Here is an 18,688-nt window from a genome sequence, read left to right as displayed (position 1 = left end):
CCTGACGTCTGACAAAGCTGATTTGAAGAGGCAACTCCCCTGCTTCTTGTCAGTAGCTGGCTGGCGCAGAACTCATCTTTAAAGCCATTAAATTAGTCCCGAGAAAACTCATCTTTCCCTACAGGTCTAGAGATTAGAAGCAAAATCAAATTGCCCAGGAATGTGGCCTCCCCCCGAGGCCATCAGGGATCAGTTATGTGTGAACAGGCCTGCGAGGCGGTGTTTGCCCAATTGCCGCCCAGCCCGGGGTGCGCAGGGCTGTCTGAGGCCTTTCCAGTTCTCACTTCCAAACCTGGAGCTCGAACATCTGAAGACTGTGTACTGCGTGTTCTTACTGAGGTGGTCAACAATTCTGAGATGCTAATGTTAGGGCTTCCCTGGTGGCTCAGACAGTAAAGAATCTGCCTGCAGTACAGCAGACCAGGGCTCGATCCCTGGGTTGGCGAGATCCCCCGGAGAAGAAAATGGCCGCCCACTCCAGTACTCTTGCCTGGAGACTCGTCCATGGGGTCACAGTCGGGCACGACTGTGCAACTCACACACACACAGTGTAAGGGCGGGGCGACAGAGGATGAGGTGGTGGGATGGTGTCACTGACTCAGTGGACGTGAGTGTGAGCGAGCTCCAGGAGACAGTCAGGACAGAGGGGCCTGGTGGGCCACAGTCCATGGGGGAGCAGATGTGGGCACAAGCGACTCAACAATAGCAGCAAATGGAAGGGCGAAGACTGTTTTCTAAATTTCTAGTAATTTAATGTTTGTTCCTTTTTTCTTGGTGACCTTGGCTCCTAGGCAGGAGGGGACAAGCCTTGCCCTCACCTCTTGCAGTACCAGACGAGTGCCTTTGGACTGTCCCTTTATTTACGGGCTTGGTCTCCGTCGCTGCACACAGGCTTCCTCTAGCAGCAGGAGCCTGGGGTCTCCCTGTGGTGGCATCTCTGGTTGGGGGCACAGGCTCTCGGGGAGCGGGCTCGGCAGCTGCAATAGCCTGGGGTCTCCCTGCGGTGACGTCCCTGGTTGGGGGGGGGTGCTCCCTGCAGTGACGTCCCTGGTTGGGGCGCAGGCTCTCGGGGAGCGGGCTCTAGAGCACAGGCTCAGTAGTTGTGGTGTCTGAGCGTGACTGCCCCTCGGTCTGTGGGATCTTCCTGGACCTGGGATCGAAACTGTTCTCAGCACCTGCAGGCAGATCTTTTTATTTCTTGCATGACATGCGGGATCTTAGCTTCTCACCAGGGATCAAACCCGTGCCCCCTGCATTGGAGTGCAGAGTCTTAACCACCAGACCACCAGGGACGTTCCACGGCTGGCCGACTATTGACCAGTGGACCACCGGCGAAGTCCGAACTGTCTATTAAAGCCGAAAATGCCCATTAAGGTTCATTCCCAGTGAGCCAGACATTTTTCTTAGCCTCTTGATACAAGAAGCCTTTGTTTCCAGGATAATCTCAGTGCTACAACTTGAAAAACAGCCTTGGAGTATCCCTCAGAGTGAATGCACTGGAACGTGCATTGGAAACGGGTAAATAAATTACATCCTTGCCAAAGAGCAGAGAACCAGTGGGTAAATAAGCTAAAGCTGAAGGTAAATCTCACTCTCACACACACACACACTCACACACGCACAAATCTTTAGTAGCACTGTGGACCTTATATACCCTAAGGGTAAAAGTAGAAAGCTGCTGTTACTCACAGTAGCTAAGACGTGGAAGCAACCAAAGCGTACAGTAACAGACTATCGGATAAACAAAACGTGCTGTGTACAGTGGGGTTCTTCAGCCCTGGAAAAGGGGATTCTGACACTCGCCGCAACAGGAGTGACCTGCAGAACTCTATGCTGACTGAAAGGTGTTACAAAAAAGACAAATCCCGTCTAATTCCACTTCTGTGAGGTCCAGTAGTCGGAGTCACAGAAATACAAAGTAGAGTGACTGGCTAGGCGCTATGGACGGAGAAGTTTTAAGTGTTCAACAGGCAGAGTTTGAGTTTTGCAAGAGGAAAATAGTTCTGGAGACAGGGCTGTGCAATAATGCGCATGTACTTAAACCACTGATCCGTCCACTGAAAAACGACTGAGGTGGTAAGTTTTGTGCATTTTACCACGAGGAGGAAAAACAACAGAAACTTGCTACTATTTTGTACCTCATTTTTGAAGGGAATGAAGAACTTCACACGTCTGAGATGACAAGGCTCTGGAGGAATGACGTGAACGGTCAGCAGGGGTGTGAAAGCTGGGGACTGGAGGGGCTTGTTTTTCACTTGACGAGCCGCCACTGTCGTCTCAGCGTTACCACTCTGGGGGCAGCAGCAGAGCCAGGGCGGCCGCGGCGGGAATCCACGCTTCCCGCTGAGGTCCAGGCCTCTGGCGTGCCGCTGCGGAACCGGAGCTCACAGCTATGCCGGGGGACTCTGTACCGCCGTCTCCATGAGACAGAGACGTGGTTTTAAGTAATTCTAATCCTGGGAGCTGCAGAAGCCAGGATGCTGCACTCCATGGGCCAGTGGTCGCTGAGCACCCCAGGGAGGGAGGCACCGCGCTCTGGGGGCCAAGGGGCGCCCCCCAGGGCGGGCACACGGGGCAGCAGAGCCCGGAGCGAGCCCTGGCCCTGCAGCACCGGTTCTGCGCCTGTGCCCACGCACTCCCCACGGGGGCTCAGCTCTGGAGCCAGGTCCCCTTCAAGGACGGGCCCCTCCTCACGGCAGCTGCACCTCCCGCTGCAGCATGTGGAAGGAGCAGGCCTGCTTCTGTTAATAAACTAGAATAACGTTGACTTATTTCTTAGAGTGTTTATTGTACACGCTGTGTTTGTGGGAAGTCACGGCCTCTGAAGGAACTCAGGGGTGAACTGCATTCTGAGCCGGCTCCAGTCAGGCTGAGCACGGCAGTTAAGCAGAAGCCTGCTTCTCTTTATAGGTTGCCATCATCTTCTTGATTTCAGCAATAGCTTTCCCAGGATTCAGCCCCTTGAAAAAAGGAGAAGAGCATCGATATGAAACGTTAAGTGGAACTGAACGAAGAGCCCGATGACCTTGGGCGAGACTCCCGCCGTTGGTGGTGCCGGGTCCAAGCCCTGTGACTGCAGACCCCGGCCTCTGACTCCTCGGGGCTGGCTGGGGTGGAGAGCCCCCCATCCCCACTCCCGAGACAGCCGCTCTCTCTGCAGGAGCCGGTCTCACTGCACACCTGCGAGTGAGGCTCCCTGGGGCTGGTCAGAGCCCAGGAAGAGCTCCTCCTCCTGTGACCACACTGTCAGAAGCAGGCAGGTTCTTAAAGGCTTCATATCATACTATTATCACTAAGTCACCACCACCAGAAACCAGCCTTTATAAGCCCTCAGAACTACGTGGAGGAACGACCCTGTTACCCCTTCCTGAGCTCCATGAGTTAAGTGGCAGTGACCCTGGGACGAGCTGCAGCCTGGCCCACAGCTGTGACAGCTGTCCTGCAGGAGGCACAGTAATGAAACCCAGCGAATGCCAGCCTCCCGAGACAGCAAGGGGACAGCCCAGTGCTTGGTAAAATCAGACGCTCATCCGAGGCGAGTGGCGGTCTCCTCATTTTAGGACAACTCTTAACTTTTAAACTGAAGCGTGTAGGAAAAAAGAGATCTTCAGAGAGAGAGAGAGAAAGAGAAGTCAGTCTTCAAAAGACTGGTCCCTGAAAGCTTATGGGATCAGAAGTGTATCCCTTTGAACTGATCCTTCAAAAGGAAGTTCCCTGGACTATCAGTACACAACACGAGACAAGGCAGACGCTGACAGAGGGCACGCAATTGCCGTGTGCACCCACCCCGCCAGCCGAGGGCGCCCAGGAAGCTGGCTCCAGCACGGCTTCCCGGAGGGCTGGGGGAGGACCTCCTGCCGCTCTGACCCACTGAGCGGCGTACACCGCCTGCCCGCTGCAGCTCAGGAAACGGTTGAGACTCGGACGGGCAGTTAAGAGGGCCTGACGCGGACCTGGCAGGAGGGTAGCCCTGGGCTGGGAGGCGCGTGGCGGGCCTCTAGCCCTGCCCCCGCCCGACCGTGACCCGTCGTGGGCTCAGCTTCCCCATGTGTAAAAGGGGGTGTACTGGATGGTTTTCAGGGCCCCTTCCAGCTCAATCACCCTGGGTCTGTGTGCAGCCTCAGAGCCCAGTGCTCGCCCCTCTTCACCAAGGGGCGGGCGGGACATGGCAAGTCGGCCCCTGGCTGGCCCGTCTGCTGCCCTCTGCAACGCACAGGCTCTCGCCCAGGAAGGCGCCTCAGGAGGCTGTGTGGAACTCTTGAGAGACATGAGCACACGAGCCAGGCCGCCTTGGAGCGGCTGTTTTCTGACTGACCGGCTCCAGTGGGTCCAGGACCTATCTTGTTCTAAATAACAGAACGCCTCAGTGCTGAGCGCTCACTCCGTGCCAGGCCCTGTCCTGAGAAGGTCAGCGGCGTGAGCCACCTCCGGGCCGCACGGCTCACTGGGCAGAGCCCAGGTAAGGGCAGGCAGCGCTGCCTGCGGCCATTAGCACCCAGCAGACCCTGCTGATCCCTGCGCCGACACCCGCCGGGCAGACCGGAGCCAGGGGTCCCAACAGTGGCGTGGCCCAGTCTGGATTTCACGTCTGCTGAGATATGCCGCCTTTTCTTTTTTAAGCCGCTAACTGGCTGGGCGTGAGTCTTCCATCTTGCTGCCTGTCCTCTAAAACGAAATTGCTCCATCCACAGTCCCGCGCGGAGGGCGGTCCTGGCAGCTCCCCGCCCACGGGCCAGACCACAGCTGCTGGCCGGCTCTGACGTGGGCTGTGCCAGGAGAGCTGAGCTGGGCCACGAGCCTCCCTCTGGGGAACGTAAGCCGAGAAATGAGGAGACAGGCAGCTGCTGAGGCTGCAGCAGGGCGAGCCCAGGAGCAGGAACAGGAAGAGGGAGTGAAAGCTGAGCAAGCAGAGCTCCGAGCCGAGAGCAGACACAGCGAGCACAGGCCTGCCGCAGGGCAGAGAGTGGCGGGCGGAGCCCTCGGCCGGCGGGCCCGCAGCCCCCATGGCCGCCTGTGCTCAGATGCTTCCATCCCGTGGTTCCTGCAGTCAGAGCGAGCCCAGCGGATCCGAGCAGGAACCCACGTCCGTGCCCGAAGGAACCCTGCCTCGCGCCGACACCCCCGGGCCCACACCGAGGTGACCGCGTGTTCTGCCTCTGGGGCACAGGTCAGCGGGGGCCGCGGGCCGTACCTTGGGGCAGGTCTGCGTGCAGTTCATGATGGTGTGGCAGCGGTAGAGAGAGAAGGGGTCCTGCAGCTTGGCCAGGCGCTCCTCCGTGAAGTCGTCTCTGGAGTCGATCATCCAGCGATAGGCCTGGGGGAGTGGGCACTGGTGAGCCGAGCTGTGCCCTGACCGGCCGGAGCAGCCCTCTGACTGACAGGAAGGCTCCTGGCGTGCAGAGCACCGCGCTCACCCAGCTTAGAGGTCATCTCCACACCCTTTACTTCTCGTCCTCTTTCAGAGAACGGCTTCCCACCCTTTCATAACATCTTCTGATCACCTCGACTAATGATCCCCACGCACCTCTGAGCCACAGCACCCGGTCCCTGGTGCCTCATTATGCACCAGGGGCGTCGTGTCAACTACTGATCTCATGCCCTCGTTACCCTCCTCCCTAGATCATGAAAGCGCAAAGGCAGGGAAGCTGTGCTTGACTCTAACTGCCTTCCCAGCACTACTCACTGTCTCTGAGTAAACAGACTTAACGTTTAATCTACTTTTTGATTCTTTGAATGAGCGTGGCCATCCAGGAAGCCCGAGCTCAGCCAGCTGAACACGGACTCAGCTCCTGAGCAGCAGGCTTGCTCCGGCAGCAGCCGAGAGGCCCTCTGCACGTCCCAACTCAGACACCGGCCTAAGTGCCAAGTGTGGACACACCTCACTATTCAGTCTTTAACTTGGCCAGGATCAGTACTGCTAACTGGTCACAGAACCACAGAACTCCTCTTTTTGTGGGAAAATGAGAATCAGGAAGTTGTTTTTCGAGTTGCTTAAGGCTCTATGAAAAGCACTGACCACAAATCTAAAAAGTATGAGCTTTCTGGGAACAAAGACAGTGACCTCGGCTGTGAACTACACACCCAGTCAAAGGTGATGAAAAGCAGCGTGCGGTTCTTTCTAAGCAACCCCTCAACCCAGCCCTGCAGGCTTTCATCAGCTGGGAAACCTCCAACCTTTCACTAGGTAACTGCCCCTCAGTGAAATTTCTCTCTGCCCTGCCTGCATGTTGAAAATCCCTGAGAGGGCGGTGGGGAGCTTCCTGACAGATGGAGTCAGGGAAAGCGGGCAAGTGGGCAGCGAAGAGCCAGCTGCACAGGAGAACGTCTGAAACATCTGCACGGCACGGCCTGCCAACCCGCAGCCACCAGCTCCTGGCGTGGCCCTTGCCACACTACACGGAGGCCTTCTGCAGGTGAAGCCCCAGATTCATCGAAGCCAGTGAAGGCGGTGTGACCAACTGCTCTGTTCGTAGCGGGTGCCGGGAAGGACACCGCCCCTCACAACAGCTGGTTTCCGGCACACTGTCCTTCTGGAGTCCTGGAAACCCGAGCCTCAGCGTCCCTCCTGACAACGAAGGCGCCTCACCTGCATGAGCACGGCGGGGCCCAGGTACTTGTCTCCGTTCCACCAGTAGCTCGGGCAACTGGTGCTGCAGCAGGCGCAGAGGATACACTCATAGAGCCCGTCCTGCGTGGGGAGAGAGGCGGTCAGAGCCTACCACGCAAGAGACAGTCGTGACCTGAGCTGATTAAACGTGACGTGTGGGGTCAGCACACGGACAAAGTGCACTGAGCTCTGCGTGAGTTTTCTTGGCAAAATCCTGGGAGTGGTTTGCAGAGATTTACCAGGTTCATAAAAAAGATCCTGGAACTGATCTTCAGACATGTGCTGGATCAGAGCCCAAAGTTCTTAAGTCCAGATGTACTTATCCTTTAATAAATAATCCCTTACTTATCTTAAAACACACACACACACACACACACACAGGTGAAGACCTTACTGCCTCAAATGCAGTCTAGCAGAAATTAAACGCCCCCCCAAGTGCCAAGGCCTCCAGAGTCTACACCAGCCTCTGCCCTGGGGCAGCAGGGTCTCAAGGTTTCCAGGGGGAACATGAACACTGTCCCCAAGAGCCAGCCCACACCGAGCACTGGGCGCCTTATGACCTCATCTAAGGGGCACAATGACCCTGGGGTGTGATCAGATTCCCATCTTACAGGTGAGGCTCAGAGGCTGGGCGGAGCGGCCTGCTTTGGAATCCCTCTGTAACACTGCCACACTCACAGACTCAACCTGCCCAACAGGTTCTAACAAACCTGACTTTGATTTTCGGAACAACAGAAACTGCTTACAAGTGGCAAAACAGAAGGGCATGCTGACATCTGAAGTGACAGCCATAAGCAGATGGCAGAGTTGATGGTCACCACTGTGAGCACAGGTCTCCAACAAAACCTGTGTTCTCAGCTGGTGAGCGTCCAAGCCGGCCCCACTGTCTAGAAGGCATAAGATCACAGCTTTTACAACCTTTTATTAAGGTCAAAGCCTTAGTAATAGTCATATTATTTAGTCTCCTTGATATGAGAGACTCCTTGGAGTTAGAAATTAGGGGTAGAGCTACGTCCTGAGAATAAGGAAGTATTGAAAGAGAAGTTGGCTGCTTGCTCTGACTTGCAACATCACCATGCTGACCCTCAACATCCCCATGACGACAGAGCTGGGCATCCTTACTATGACTTTCTACTTGCTTTTTGAGCTGTACCATGTGGCACATGGAATTCAGTTTCCTGACCAGGGATCGAACCCACGCCCCTCGCAGGGAGCTTGGAGTCTTAGCCACTAGACCACTGGGAAGTCCCAAAGACTTTCCTTTCTTAATGTTTTATGGGGAAGAGGTATGCATGAGTGCGCGCTCAGCTGTCTGACTCTACACGACCTCATGGACTGCGGCCTGTCAGGCTCCTCTGTTGGTGGGATTTCCCAGGCAAGAATATGGAGCAGGTTTGCCATTTCCTTCTCCAACAGGGAAGAGAGTACACGCTAAATATTCCCTAGAACCTAGAAAGGCAAAATTCATGTATTCACTCACACAACTGTATTTGCTAGTAAGACGGCTCACGCCATGGGACCCTCAAAGGGCAAGGAGCGGCCCCGCCGCCGAGGCACACTCGGCCTGCTGACGGGCTGCCCCGTAAATGAATGAGACGGTGGCCGAGGCAGCGTGAGTCCCTGCCTCACGCAGACGCAATGTTGGCACCTGTTTCCTCTGGTCCCCCTTCCCACCTCTGCCTCTCCAGAGGAGTGTGCAAGCCAGAGACTTCTTAAAGGAGGTAAAAGTGTGCGAGAGAGAGAGACTAAAGCCTTGATAATAGCCTCTTCACTCTCAGACTCCACAGCCTGCCCCCAGGTGTGGGACCTCCAAGAGGGAGCGAGCCCGCGCTGCGCCACCAGGCCTGTGGTGTCGGGGGCAGCGGGTCCTAGTCCTGGTTCCGCCGTCACCCCTAACTCCTGTCTGTGACCAGAGCTGGCAGCCGGGCCGCAGACGGCCAGCACGGGCTTTATTCGCCTGCACGGTTAGCAACGGACGCAGCCCTCAGTCCTCTGCAGGCCCTGGCACCGAGGCAGCGCCGCGCCGCCCCAGGCTGGGCCCTCCAGCCCTCGGTCCTCTGCAGGCCCTCACTACCCGCCGGGCCCTGAAAGGCTGGGCGTCAACCCTGGACAGTTAGTTCTGAAGGTCCTTTCCGGAAGACGCGGAACGGTCCACATCGTCTCCTGCTGCCCCTGCCGCCAGCCTCCCCACCCCCGCCGCAGCCCCCTGGGTAAACATCTCTGCCACAAAATCCTCAAGTCAGACAATAAACGGGGACTAATGACCAGTTTCTCACGGTCTTCTATGGACTGCAGATACTGCTCCTTGCCTCCCTGGGACTCATCCTTCTTCTTTAAGTAAGGCTCGATGGACTTGTACTGAGCATAGAAGTTGCTCAAATCCTGTTAACAGGAAGAGGAAGAAACGGGTCAGATTCCACCGCCACGCTCGGTGCCCTTATGTACCCCGTTTCTTGGACACTGCCTGCGCTCCCACCCCGTGACAGGCGGCAGTCAGCCTCTTCCTCTGGCAGACACGTGCAAATCCGTGAAAGGAGAAGTGGTCGCATGTAGGCGTGCTCAGGAAACCTCTCCTCTAGCCACGTGAGAAACCTTCCCACCCTGCAGTACTTTCTCCCGATGCCCCTGAAAGCACCCAGTGAGGGACAGGAAAGGCAGTCAGATATCGGGGGGTGCAAATTAAAGCTTTCCCAATGGAGATTTTCCACATGAATTCTTTGGTGTTAGGGCTAAATTCTTCATTTCTGAAACTCCCAGGTCTAAAATTCTGTGTCCTGTTACTCCCAAACAATCCTCACCAAAGGAGTGGCTGGAGGATCTTCTAGGCCTTTTATCTTCTGCCATTCACATTCCTTAATTAAACTCATGACAGGAAAGAAACCTGCCTTGAAGAACTACAGCATAACCCACACACCTCCCAACCCACTTAAAAAACAGAACTCACAGGAACAAGGTCCTTTATCACATACATGTGTGGCAGAGGGTAGATTTTGGAAACTTTGCTGAGGTTGGTGTCGATCCTGCGGGTGCACGCCAGAGTGTTGCCTCCGTTGATGTTCATGGCACAGGAGCCGCAGATGCCTGGAGAGGGAACAGGGGCGCCCTGACCCACCGCGTCGGCTCCCTGCCAGGCTCCCGCGGCAGCGGGGGCGCCAACACGCACAAGCCGTGCGGAGGCGCCCGCCGCCTTTCCCTCCCCTGCTTCCTAGAACGGAGGCGCTGAAGGCTGGAGACCCAAACCCTGCTGTGAAACCAGGGGCAGCCCTGAGGCTGGAAGGTGCCCGCCCAGGATGGCACTGCTGGAGTGCCGTGCGGAGGCGCCCGCCGCCTTTCCCTCCCCTGCTTCCTAGAACGGAGGCGCTGAAGGCTGGAGACCCAAACCCTGCTGTGAAACCAGGAGCAGCCCAGAGGCTGGAAGGTGCCCGCCCAGGGGCACTGCTGGCGCTCGAGGGCCCCCAGGTCCTAGCTCCTCGCTCCAGGTCTGCTGAGAGGAAAAACAGCCTTTTCTGTGTGTTTCTTTTTAAAGTAACTGTTACTTGAATTATTTTTAAAAACTTTAAAAAAATTATTTAATTGAAGGACTGCTTTACAGCACCATGTTGGTTCCTACTGAACTTTTTTTTTGGCCATGCTGCATGGTTTCTGGGGTCTTAGTTCCTCAAGCAGGGGCTGAACCTGGACCCCTGGCAGCGAAAACTCAAGAGTCCCAACCACTGGACTGCCTCGGAATTCACCGGACGCAAACCCTCAACAGGTTAAGACCCCATCAGATCACCCCTGTCTTGGTCATCTTAAAGTCGAGGCCTGGACACAGGTGACCCAGAGGTTGCTCTGATTCTACTGTCTCCACAAAGCAGCTTGGTGCCTACACTGTGGATATGAAACCCACACGCGTTGCCTTAGCACCGACTTCCCAAGGAGGATGAACTAATGTGAAACCAAACCAAAGTAAGCAAAAGAAGGCGCTGAGCAAGCACCGTGAAATGAGATTTCCTTAGCTTGCACTCATTTCCTGCGTATGGAATTTCTTAGTTATTTCAGGGTTACAAATGACTACTCGATCTAACCCGCTACCACTACCACGTCTCTAAAAAAAAAAAAACAATGAAACTTCCCTTAAAAGGGCTCGCGGGGAAATTCTCTTTACAAACAAGGGAAACAGAAGTAGCCAAAATTAATATCACTCTGCCTTGTTTATTTTTAGCTCACATGGCCACACCTGGTGTTCTTGGCTCAGAAAGGTTACTGAAAAGCGTCTTTATTTCCTGTGCCGTCAGGTTGGTGTTTGATTACAGGAGGATGTTCCCTCAACAGCAGGATTCAGCCAAACTATCGTACGTGTCAGCAGCATGGGCTACATTAAATCCAACCCTGCAAGATTAGCTGAACCACAACAGAGGCTCAGCAGCAGGACTTTAAACGCTTGAGCCACAGCAGGACACGTGTGCAGCGCGGTGGGCCAGCAGCCCTGACGACCCTTCCTTGTACGGAAGGTATTTTAGGGACAAAGTCAGCCACGGCTTGTGGTCTTGGCCCCAGCAGCCCTGTTCTGGTTTATCCCAGGCTTCCAAGCCAGGCTAAGCGCGTGTACCGCCCGAGGGAACAATTCTAGAATCTGACAGCTCTGCCTGAGTCCTGGCTCCCAACTCACCACCTCCAGGTCCTTCTGGAAGCCCGGACCCTCCACCAAGAGTCAATGACAGCAGCGCCTGTCTGTCTCGCGCGGAGTGCCCAGCGTGGAGTGCGCACACTCTGTGCGCCACAGCCGGCAGGATCATCAGCTGGCACAGCACGCCTGTGGTTTTTCCCACACTGGAGAACTCTCTGGATGATTACTTAGGAGTTTTCTTTAAATCAGCTCCTTTTACTTAAATTCTTATTTAAAAAATCATTTCTATCACCCTTCCACTGTTGTGAGTAATTATATTTTTCTAGTACGTAGCTATGAAAGCGAACAATGCGGTAGCACAGCCTGGAATCAGCAGCGCAATGTAGCAATCGCTGTTCCCACCCAGAACATCCCACTGACCACCTGCTCTGTGCACGTGTGATGCTGGGAGCTGGCAGGGGATGCGCGACTCCCCTGCTGGACAAGTGGTGAGTGTCTAGAAATTCCCCACCACCCCCCGAGGGAAGGGGCTCTGTGGCCTCAGGCAGAGGATCTGAGCCGGTCCCTGAAGGGTGCAGCCACTCACAGGGGCCGCCAGACACGGTAACCACGCAAGTGAAAGCTCCTTGAGGGAAATAAACTCCGAAACCCGGACCTGTATCCAGATTCAAACTCCCAGCACTTCTGCCCAGGAAAAGCAAGTGTGACCCGTGACGGGGCTACCTGGCGAAGCGCTACAGCCACCATCCAGGTAGCCCCAGACTCGGCTCTGGCCAGCCCAGGCCTCTTTTGGGAACCAGGACAAAAGTGTCCGAGCCCAGCGACAGGGAGGCGGAGGCTCACCTTCTCTGCATGATCTCCGGAAGGTCAGGGTGGAATCAATTTCATTCTTAATCTTGATTAGAGCATCCAGCACCATAGGACCACAGCTGACCAAGAGGAAAAAAAAAAAATTACAGAAATAACAGACCCAGTTGTGTTTATGTTGACGCTCGATCTCCCTGCACGTCACCATGATGTAACCTGAGACAGCGGCACAGGTTAGCTGCTCTGCTTACCCATCTGGCCTCTCGGGTCACCTGCAGACTTTTTCTAGGTTTTACTGTGTGCACAGAGTAGAGTGCACACACTCTTACACAGTTAAGGACCACTGAGCTCTGCTCTGATGACCACACTGCATGTACGTGTCTAGGAAACGGAGCGTAAAGAAAGGGAGACGTGTTTAAGGAACAACTTCCACACGCTAGCAGCTCGTTTCTTCTTCTAAAGCTCCCGGAAAAGTTTCCCAAATAATTTAAAATTTCAGTTTTATTTTTTTGGATGAAAACAGTAAATAGCTTTAAATGGTTAGTTAACAGCTTCTCAGCTCTGAAGCACAGAGAGCAGTGTCCACATCACACAGAACTGCTGTAGGTGAATCAACACAGGAAAAACGGAACACTTAGAGCAGTGTCTGCCACACACATTCAGTCTAACGACGACTGCAGAGACTTTGATTCAGTGAAAATGGCTTATTCTCTCAGAGCCTCAGTTTCTTCATCTGTAAAATGGAATTAATATTTACATAAAATTATGAAGATTAAATAAAAACATATAGTAACAAGGTCCTACTGAACTACATTCAACATCCTGTGATAAAGCACAGTGGAGAAGAAATGAAAATGGTAAGCGCGACTGAGTCACTTAGCTCCACAGACACGAACACAGCGCTGTGAACCAACCGCACAGCACTCAGCACTGCCGTCAAAAAGTCATCTTCAGAGCGCCTGGCACAGACGCGCGCTTAGCACATCGACCTCCTGGGTGACTCCTCCACCCTATTCTCAGTATTTCTCTATGCGTGAGGTTTAAAAAAATATGCCCCTCCCAATTTTCTACCTGCCATCTCCTTCTCTCCCCCACCCAACTGAGACTCCCGACAAACACTGAATTCAGGGTCTGCTGCTGCTGCTGTTCAGTCGCTCAGCCGAGTCCGACTCTTTGCGACCCCATGGACTGCAGCACATCAGGCTTCCTGTCCTTCACCACCTCCCAAATTTGCACAAACTCATGTCCACCGAGTCAGTGATGCTTTCTGACCATCTCATCCTCTGTCGTCCCCTTCTCCTCTGCCTTCCATTTTTCCCAGCATCAGGGTCTTTTCCAAGGAGTCAGTTCTCTGCATCAGGTGGCCAAACTATTGGAGCTTCAGCATCAGTCCTTTCAATGAAAATTCAGGACTGATCTCCTTTAGGATTGACTGGTTTGACTTCCTTGTTGTCCAGGGGACTCTCAAGAGTCTTCTCCAACATGACAATTTGAAAGCATCAATCCTTCAATGCTCAGCCTTCTCTATGGCTCAACTCTTATATCCAAACATGACTACTGGAAAAATCATAGCTTTGAGTAGATGGACCTTTGTTGGCAGTGACGTCTTTGCTTTTTAATACCCTGTCTAGGTTTGTCATAGCTTTCCTTCCAAGGAGTTAGCGTCTTTTAATTTCATGGCTGCAGTTACCACTTGCAATGATTTTGGAGTCCAAGAAAATAAAATCTGTCAGCTTCCACTTTTTCCCTTTCTTAAAGTGTGTAACATGATAATCTGATATATAGTGAAAGGACTGCCATGATAAGGCTGGTTAGTTAACACAGCTGCATTATCTGCATGTATTTCTACCAACAATATGTCATACCCTTTCCACTGTACCTCTGCGAACACTGCGAACTGTAACCTTTTTAAAAAAACCTGGTATTCTGAGAATGGAGACGTGTTATTACTGTCACGGTTTTGAGATCTTCGAATACTACAGTGGTTGAGTATTTGTGATAAATTCACTGACCTTTCCTCACATCAATTATTTATCGAAAGTCTACTCTGTGCCAGGTTCTGTTCTAGGTGTGAGACATCCACCAGGGGACCAAGCAGATACAAACTCCTGCCCACAGGCGGCATTCACTCTAGTGGACTGATCTTACGGACTCAGTCTCTCCATGTTCCTTGCCTCGTTGTTTACTGAAGTCTGGGGAATTTTCTTTTTGAAGGTCTGAACTACCATCTTCTAGAAGAGAAACTCTTCTGTTTTTGTCCAGTGCTCCTCACTCCCAGGACTTCACTTCCGGTCACCAACTGTGTGGGTGTTGTTTCCACGCCAAGTGATTCTGCAACAGCAAGTGGGTGTCCCACAGTGGAACTCAACGCTGACACTATCAACGCGAGGTCCTGGAGACCTCCTCCTCCAGTTTGCTAGAGTGGCTCACAGAATTAAAAAGAGAAAAGTTTACTGACTAGAATACTGTTTATTATAAAAGGATACAGTCCTGCAACAGTCGAATGGACAGATGCACCGGGTAAAGGTATTTGGGGAGGGAGAAGAGCTTTCACACTCTCTCCTGGAGGCCACTCTCTCCTAGCGCCTCCTGGGCTTTATCGATTCACACTCTCTGAACCCTGGAATCAAGGATTTTTATGGAGGTTTAACTATGTAGGGAAGACTGATTACATCTGGTCACTGATAAGCGATTAAACCTCTAGCCCCGCACCCCTCCTGGGAAACTTGGAAGTTCCAGCCCTCAACTCATACATTCTCCTAGCAACCAGCCCTAATCAAGTAGATTTAGGGGCTGTTAAGAAATCACTTAATATAAACCCAGGTGTGGTTGAAACGAGCTTGTTGTAACAAAAGATACCATTTCACCTCTGTTATTTATCTGAAGCTATCTGAGGAACTGAGAACGAAAACAAATCACCACAAAAGATGGCCCTATAGTTCTTTGGGATTACAAGCATTTTAGAAGCCACAAACCCAAGACCAAATATATACCACAATATCACACATCTAATAAATCTGATGCTAATCCTGCTTCCGCCCTCAACCAGCAATTGGCTATCTGACTTCTGATTTTGAAAGACAAAATTTTAAAACATGCAAAAAACTTAAATGTTCACACTGTTAAAAGTCGACCACTTTTCCTTTTATGATACTGTCCTCTTTTAAGTCTAAAAGACCATGCTCCTTCCTGAGGCCAGATGAATATTTTGTGTTTTCTTCTATTTCTTAACATTTTCAAAGTGTGTGCATGCATTCAGAGTCATTTCAGTCGTGTCTGACTCTTGCGACATGATGCACCCCCAGGCCCCTCTGTCCGTGAGATTCTCCGGGCAAGACTACTGGAGTGGGGTGCCAGGCTCTCCTCCAGGGGATCCTCCGGCCCAGAGGCTGAACCGGGGTCCCTTCCGTCTCCTGTGTCGGCAGGCGGGTTCTTTACCACTAGCGCCACCTGGGAAGCCCTCTTTTCTGCCTTCAAGTAGTTATTTTTACATTAGTATTCAAAAAACTCCATTTTAATATATATTTAATTTATATATTCCAACTCCATTTTACCTATGTCTCTTTGCATTAAGAACAGTTGTCTGTGTGTGTGTTCAGTTAACAAGCAGTGTCTGACTCTTAGACTGCAGTATATCACGCTTACCTCTCCACCACCACCTCCGGGAATTTACTCTGATCTACGTCCATTGAGTCGGTGATGCTATCCAACCATCTCATCCTCTGCCGCCCCCTTCTTCTTTTGCCTTCAACCTTTCCCAGCATCAGGGTCTTTTCTAGTGAGCTGGCTCTTCGCATCACGTGGCCAAAGTATTAGAGCTTCAGCATCAGTCTTTCCAATGAATAATCAGGGTTCATTTCCTTTAGAATTGACAGGCTTGATCTTCATGCCATCCAAGGGACTCTGAATAGTCCTCTTCAGCACCACAATTTGAAAGCATCGATTCTTTGGCACTCAGCCTTCTTCGTGGTCCAACTCCCACATCTCCATGACTACCGGAAAAACCATGTGTGTGCCAAGAAGCTTCAGTCATGTTCGGCTCTTTAGGATCCAATGGACCACAGCCCACCAGGCTCCTCTGGCCATGGGATTCTCCAAGCAAGAATACTGGAGTGGGTTGCCATGCCCTCCTCCAGGGGATCTTACTAACCCAGGGATCGAACCCAGGTCTCTTGGGTCTCCTGCACTGGCAGGCGGGTTCTTTACCACTAGCGCCACCTGGGAAGCCATAGCTTTGACTATACAGACCTTTGTCGGCAAAGTCTGCTTTTTAATACGCTTTTAATTTTGTGGCTGCAGTCACCGTCTGAATTGATTTTGGAGCCCAAGAAAATTAAAATCTGTCACTGCATCCACTTTTCCCCCTTCTACTTGAAGTGACGGGACCAGATGCCATGACCTTAGTTTTCTGAATGCAGAGTTTTCAGCCAGCTTTACCACTCTCCTCTTTCACCTCACTTTTTCACCCTCATCAAAAGGCCCTTTAGTTCTTCTTCACTTTCTGCCACTAGAGTGGTATCACCTGCATATCTAAGGTTGTTGATATTTCTCCTGCCAATCTTGATTCCAACTTGTGATTCACCAAGCCTGGCATTCTGCATGATGTACTCTGCATATAAGTTAAATAAACAGAGTGACAATAAACAGCCTTGTCATACTCCTTTCTCAGCTTTGAAGCAGTTACTCTAGAATTATATGTCCTTAACTTCTCAATGGATTTAAAGTTAATACTGTATCACTTCAGGTAACCACCTTGCAACTTTATAGGTGAGCTTGCTCTCAGCTCTTACGATGGTTGTCAGTTCTCAGGACTTCCCTGGTAGTTTAGCGCTAAGAATCCGCCTGCCAGTGCAGGGGATGTGGGATCAGTTCCCAGTCTGGGAAGATCCCACCTGCTGTGGAACCACTGAGCCCGAGTGCCACAACCCTAGAGCCTGTCTACAGGGCCCAGGAGCCACAGCTACTGACGCCTGTGCGCCCAGAGCCCGAGCTCTGCAGCAAGAGAAGCCACTGGAATGAGAAGCCCACTGCCCACGGTGGCTGCAGAAGACCCCGTGCCGCCAGAAACGAGGCGCCAGCGACCACCCGCAGCACACGTGTGAGTCACACTGCAGGTGACACGTTAGACTGCTTTAAGCCATCATCTGCTTTAACAGTTAAGAGGAGAAGGAGTTATATTTATCGTATCTGGTGCTTTTCATTATTTTCCTAACAAGTGAGATTCCACAAGGTATTATTTTTCTTCAGCTTGAAAAACTTCCTCTTCCATGTGGCACAGGTCTCTGGCTATTCTTTCCCTTTTTGTTATCTGAAAATGTCTTAATTTCATCTTCATCTTGAAGGATCTTTTTGCTGAATACAGAATTCCAGTTCACAGAGCTTTCCTTTTAGTAATCCAGAAGTCATTCCATCGTGTTTCAGCTTCTGTAATTTCTGATTAGTAAACAATCATTCACATCTCTGCATGCAATGTGTGTTTTCTCATGGCTTTCAAGACTTTCTCTGTATTTTTATCCTCAGTAACTTGACCATGATGTGCTTGGTGGTTTTCTATGTATTACCCTGCTTGGGATTCATTAAGATTCTTGAGTATGTAAATTATGCTTTTCACAAGCTTGAGTAATTCTTGGCCATTACCTCTTCGAATATTATTTTTTGCCTATTTTTCCATTGCACTTCTGGGACTCCAATTACATGTGTGTTAGAGCTTCTAATACTGTTGTTCTGTGGATCAATGAAATGTTTTTTTAAAAACTCTCTTTCCTTTTTGTCTTAAGAACAGACAATTTCTAGTTTTTTTTTTAAATTTCTAGTTACTTCCAGGTTCACCAGCGTTCCCCACTGTCAGTTTCGACCTGCTCTTAAACTAAGCCCACCCAGTGAATTCTCCGCTTCCGATACTGTACTTTTCAGTTCCAGATTTTCTGTTGGTTCTTTAAGTTTCAAACTCTCTGCTGAGACTTCCTATCCTACTATGAGTGTATCTTCCTTTATCTAAGAACACAATTACAATTGCTTAAACTCCTTTCTGCTGGTTCCCACAAGCGGGTTGCTTCAAGGCTGGTCTCCGTTGAGTCTTTTCACTCGAGTGTGTCCCGTGCTGCGCTGCTTCTGTGTGTGGGTAATTCTGGCTTGTATGCTGGGCCGTGTGCACACCACTGCTTCTGTGTGTGGGTGATTCTGGCTCGTATGCTGGGCCGTGTGCACACCACGAGGCAGTAGCGCTGCACTGCACTGTGCTTCAGAAAGCGGTGAGTGTTGCTGTTAAGGCAACAATCAGTGTGACCGATCTCAAGATCTGGGCAGTTCATAAACAGAATTTGGGACTCCCCCTCTGTACCTCGTTCTAGGATTTCCCCCTCATTTTCTGGTTACTGTGCTGGCTTCCAAATGCATACTCTGGTTATGTAAGCTACTGACCACAGTAAGACTGTGGTTTTTTTAATTGAGTTTTAGCCCTTGTACTCCCACATCAATGGGGGCTTACCCTCAGTTAAAGAACATGCAAAGAGAGTTTATTTTTGCAAGTAACATTCTATACCCCCAACTGCCAACTCTCTCTGTGTCTGCCTGCTTTGGTTACTCTCTTGCGCCTCTGGTCACTGCTGCTGCTGCCTTTTTTTGAAGATTTATGTGTCTTGCCTGTGCTGGGTCTTGGCTGCAGC

The 18,688-nt window shown here is 51.7% G+C and overlaps 1 protein-coding gene across 2 annotated transcripts in view; it reads right to left on the bottom strand.

Moving 5' to 3' along the window:
• Positions 1–2,768: 2,768 nt before the first annotated feature.
• The window catches only part of SDHB (succinate dehydrogenase complex iron sulfur subunit B), a 29,141-nt gene continuing 13,221 nt past the window's right edge, over positions 2,769–18,688 (bottom strand). For both annotated transcript variants that reach the window (XM_019982618.2, XM_070778161.1), the window contains exons 3-8: positions 12,060–12,145; positions 9,552–9,688; positions 8,873–8,989; positions 6,587–6,688; positions 5,192–5,314; positions 2,769–2,960 (exon numbers count right to left, since the gene is read on the bottom strand). In XM_019982618.2, the coding sequence (XP_019838177.1) occupies positions 2,883–2,960; positions 5,192–5,314; positions 6,587–6,688; positions 8,873–8,989; positions 9,552–9,688; positions 12,060–12,145 (643 nt within the window). In that variant the 3' untranslated portion in view covers positions 2,769–2,882. The remainder of the gene's footprint in view (positions 2,961–5,191; positions 5,315–6,586; positions 6,689–8,872; positions 8,990–9,551; positions 9,689–12,059; positions 12,146–18,688) is intronic.

Source organism: Bos indicus, chromosome 2 (assembly GCF_029378745.1).
Source record: "Bos indicus isolate NIAB-ARS_2022 breed Sahiwal x Tharparkar chromosome 2, NIAB-ARS_B.indTharparkar_mat_pri_1.0, whole genome shotgun sequence".
NCBI lineage: Eukaryota > Metazoa > Chordata > Mammalia > Artiodactyla > Bovidae > Bos > Bos indicus.
This window is presented reverse-complemented; position numbering and strand designations above follow the sequence as displayed.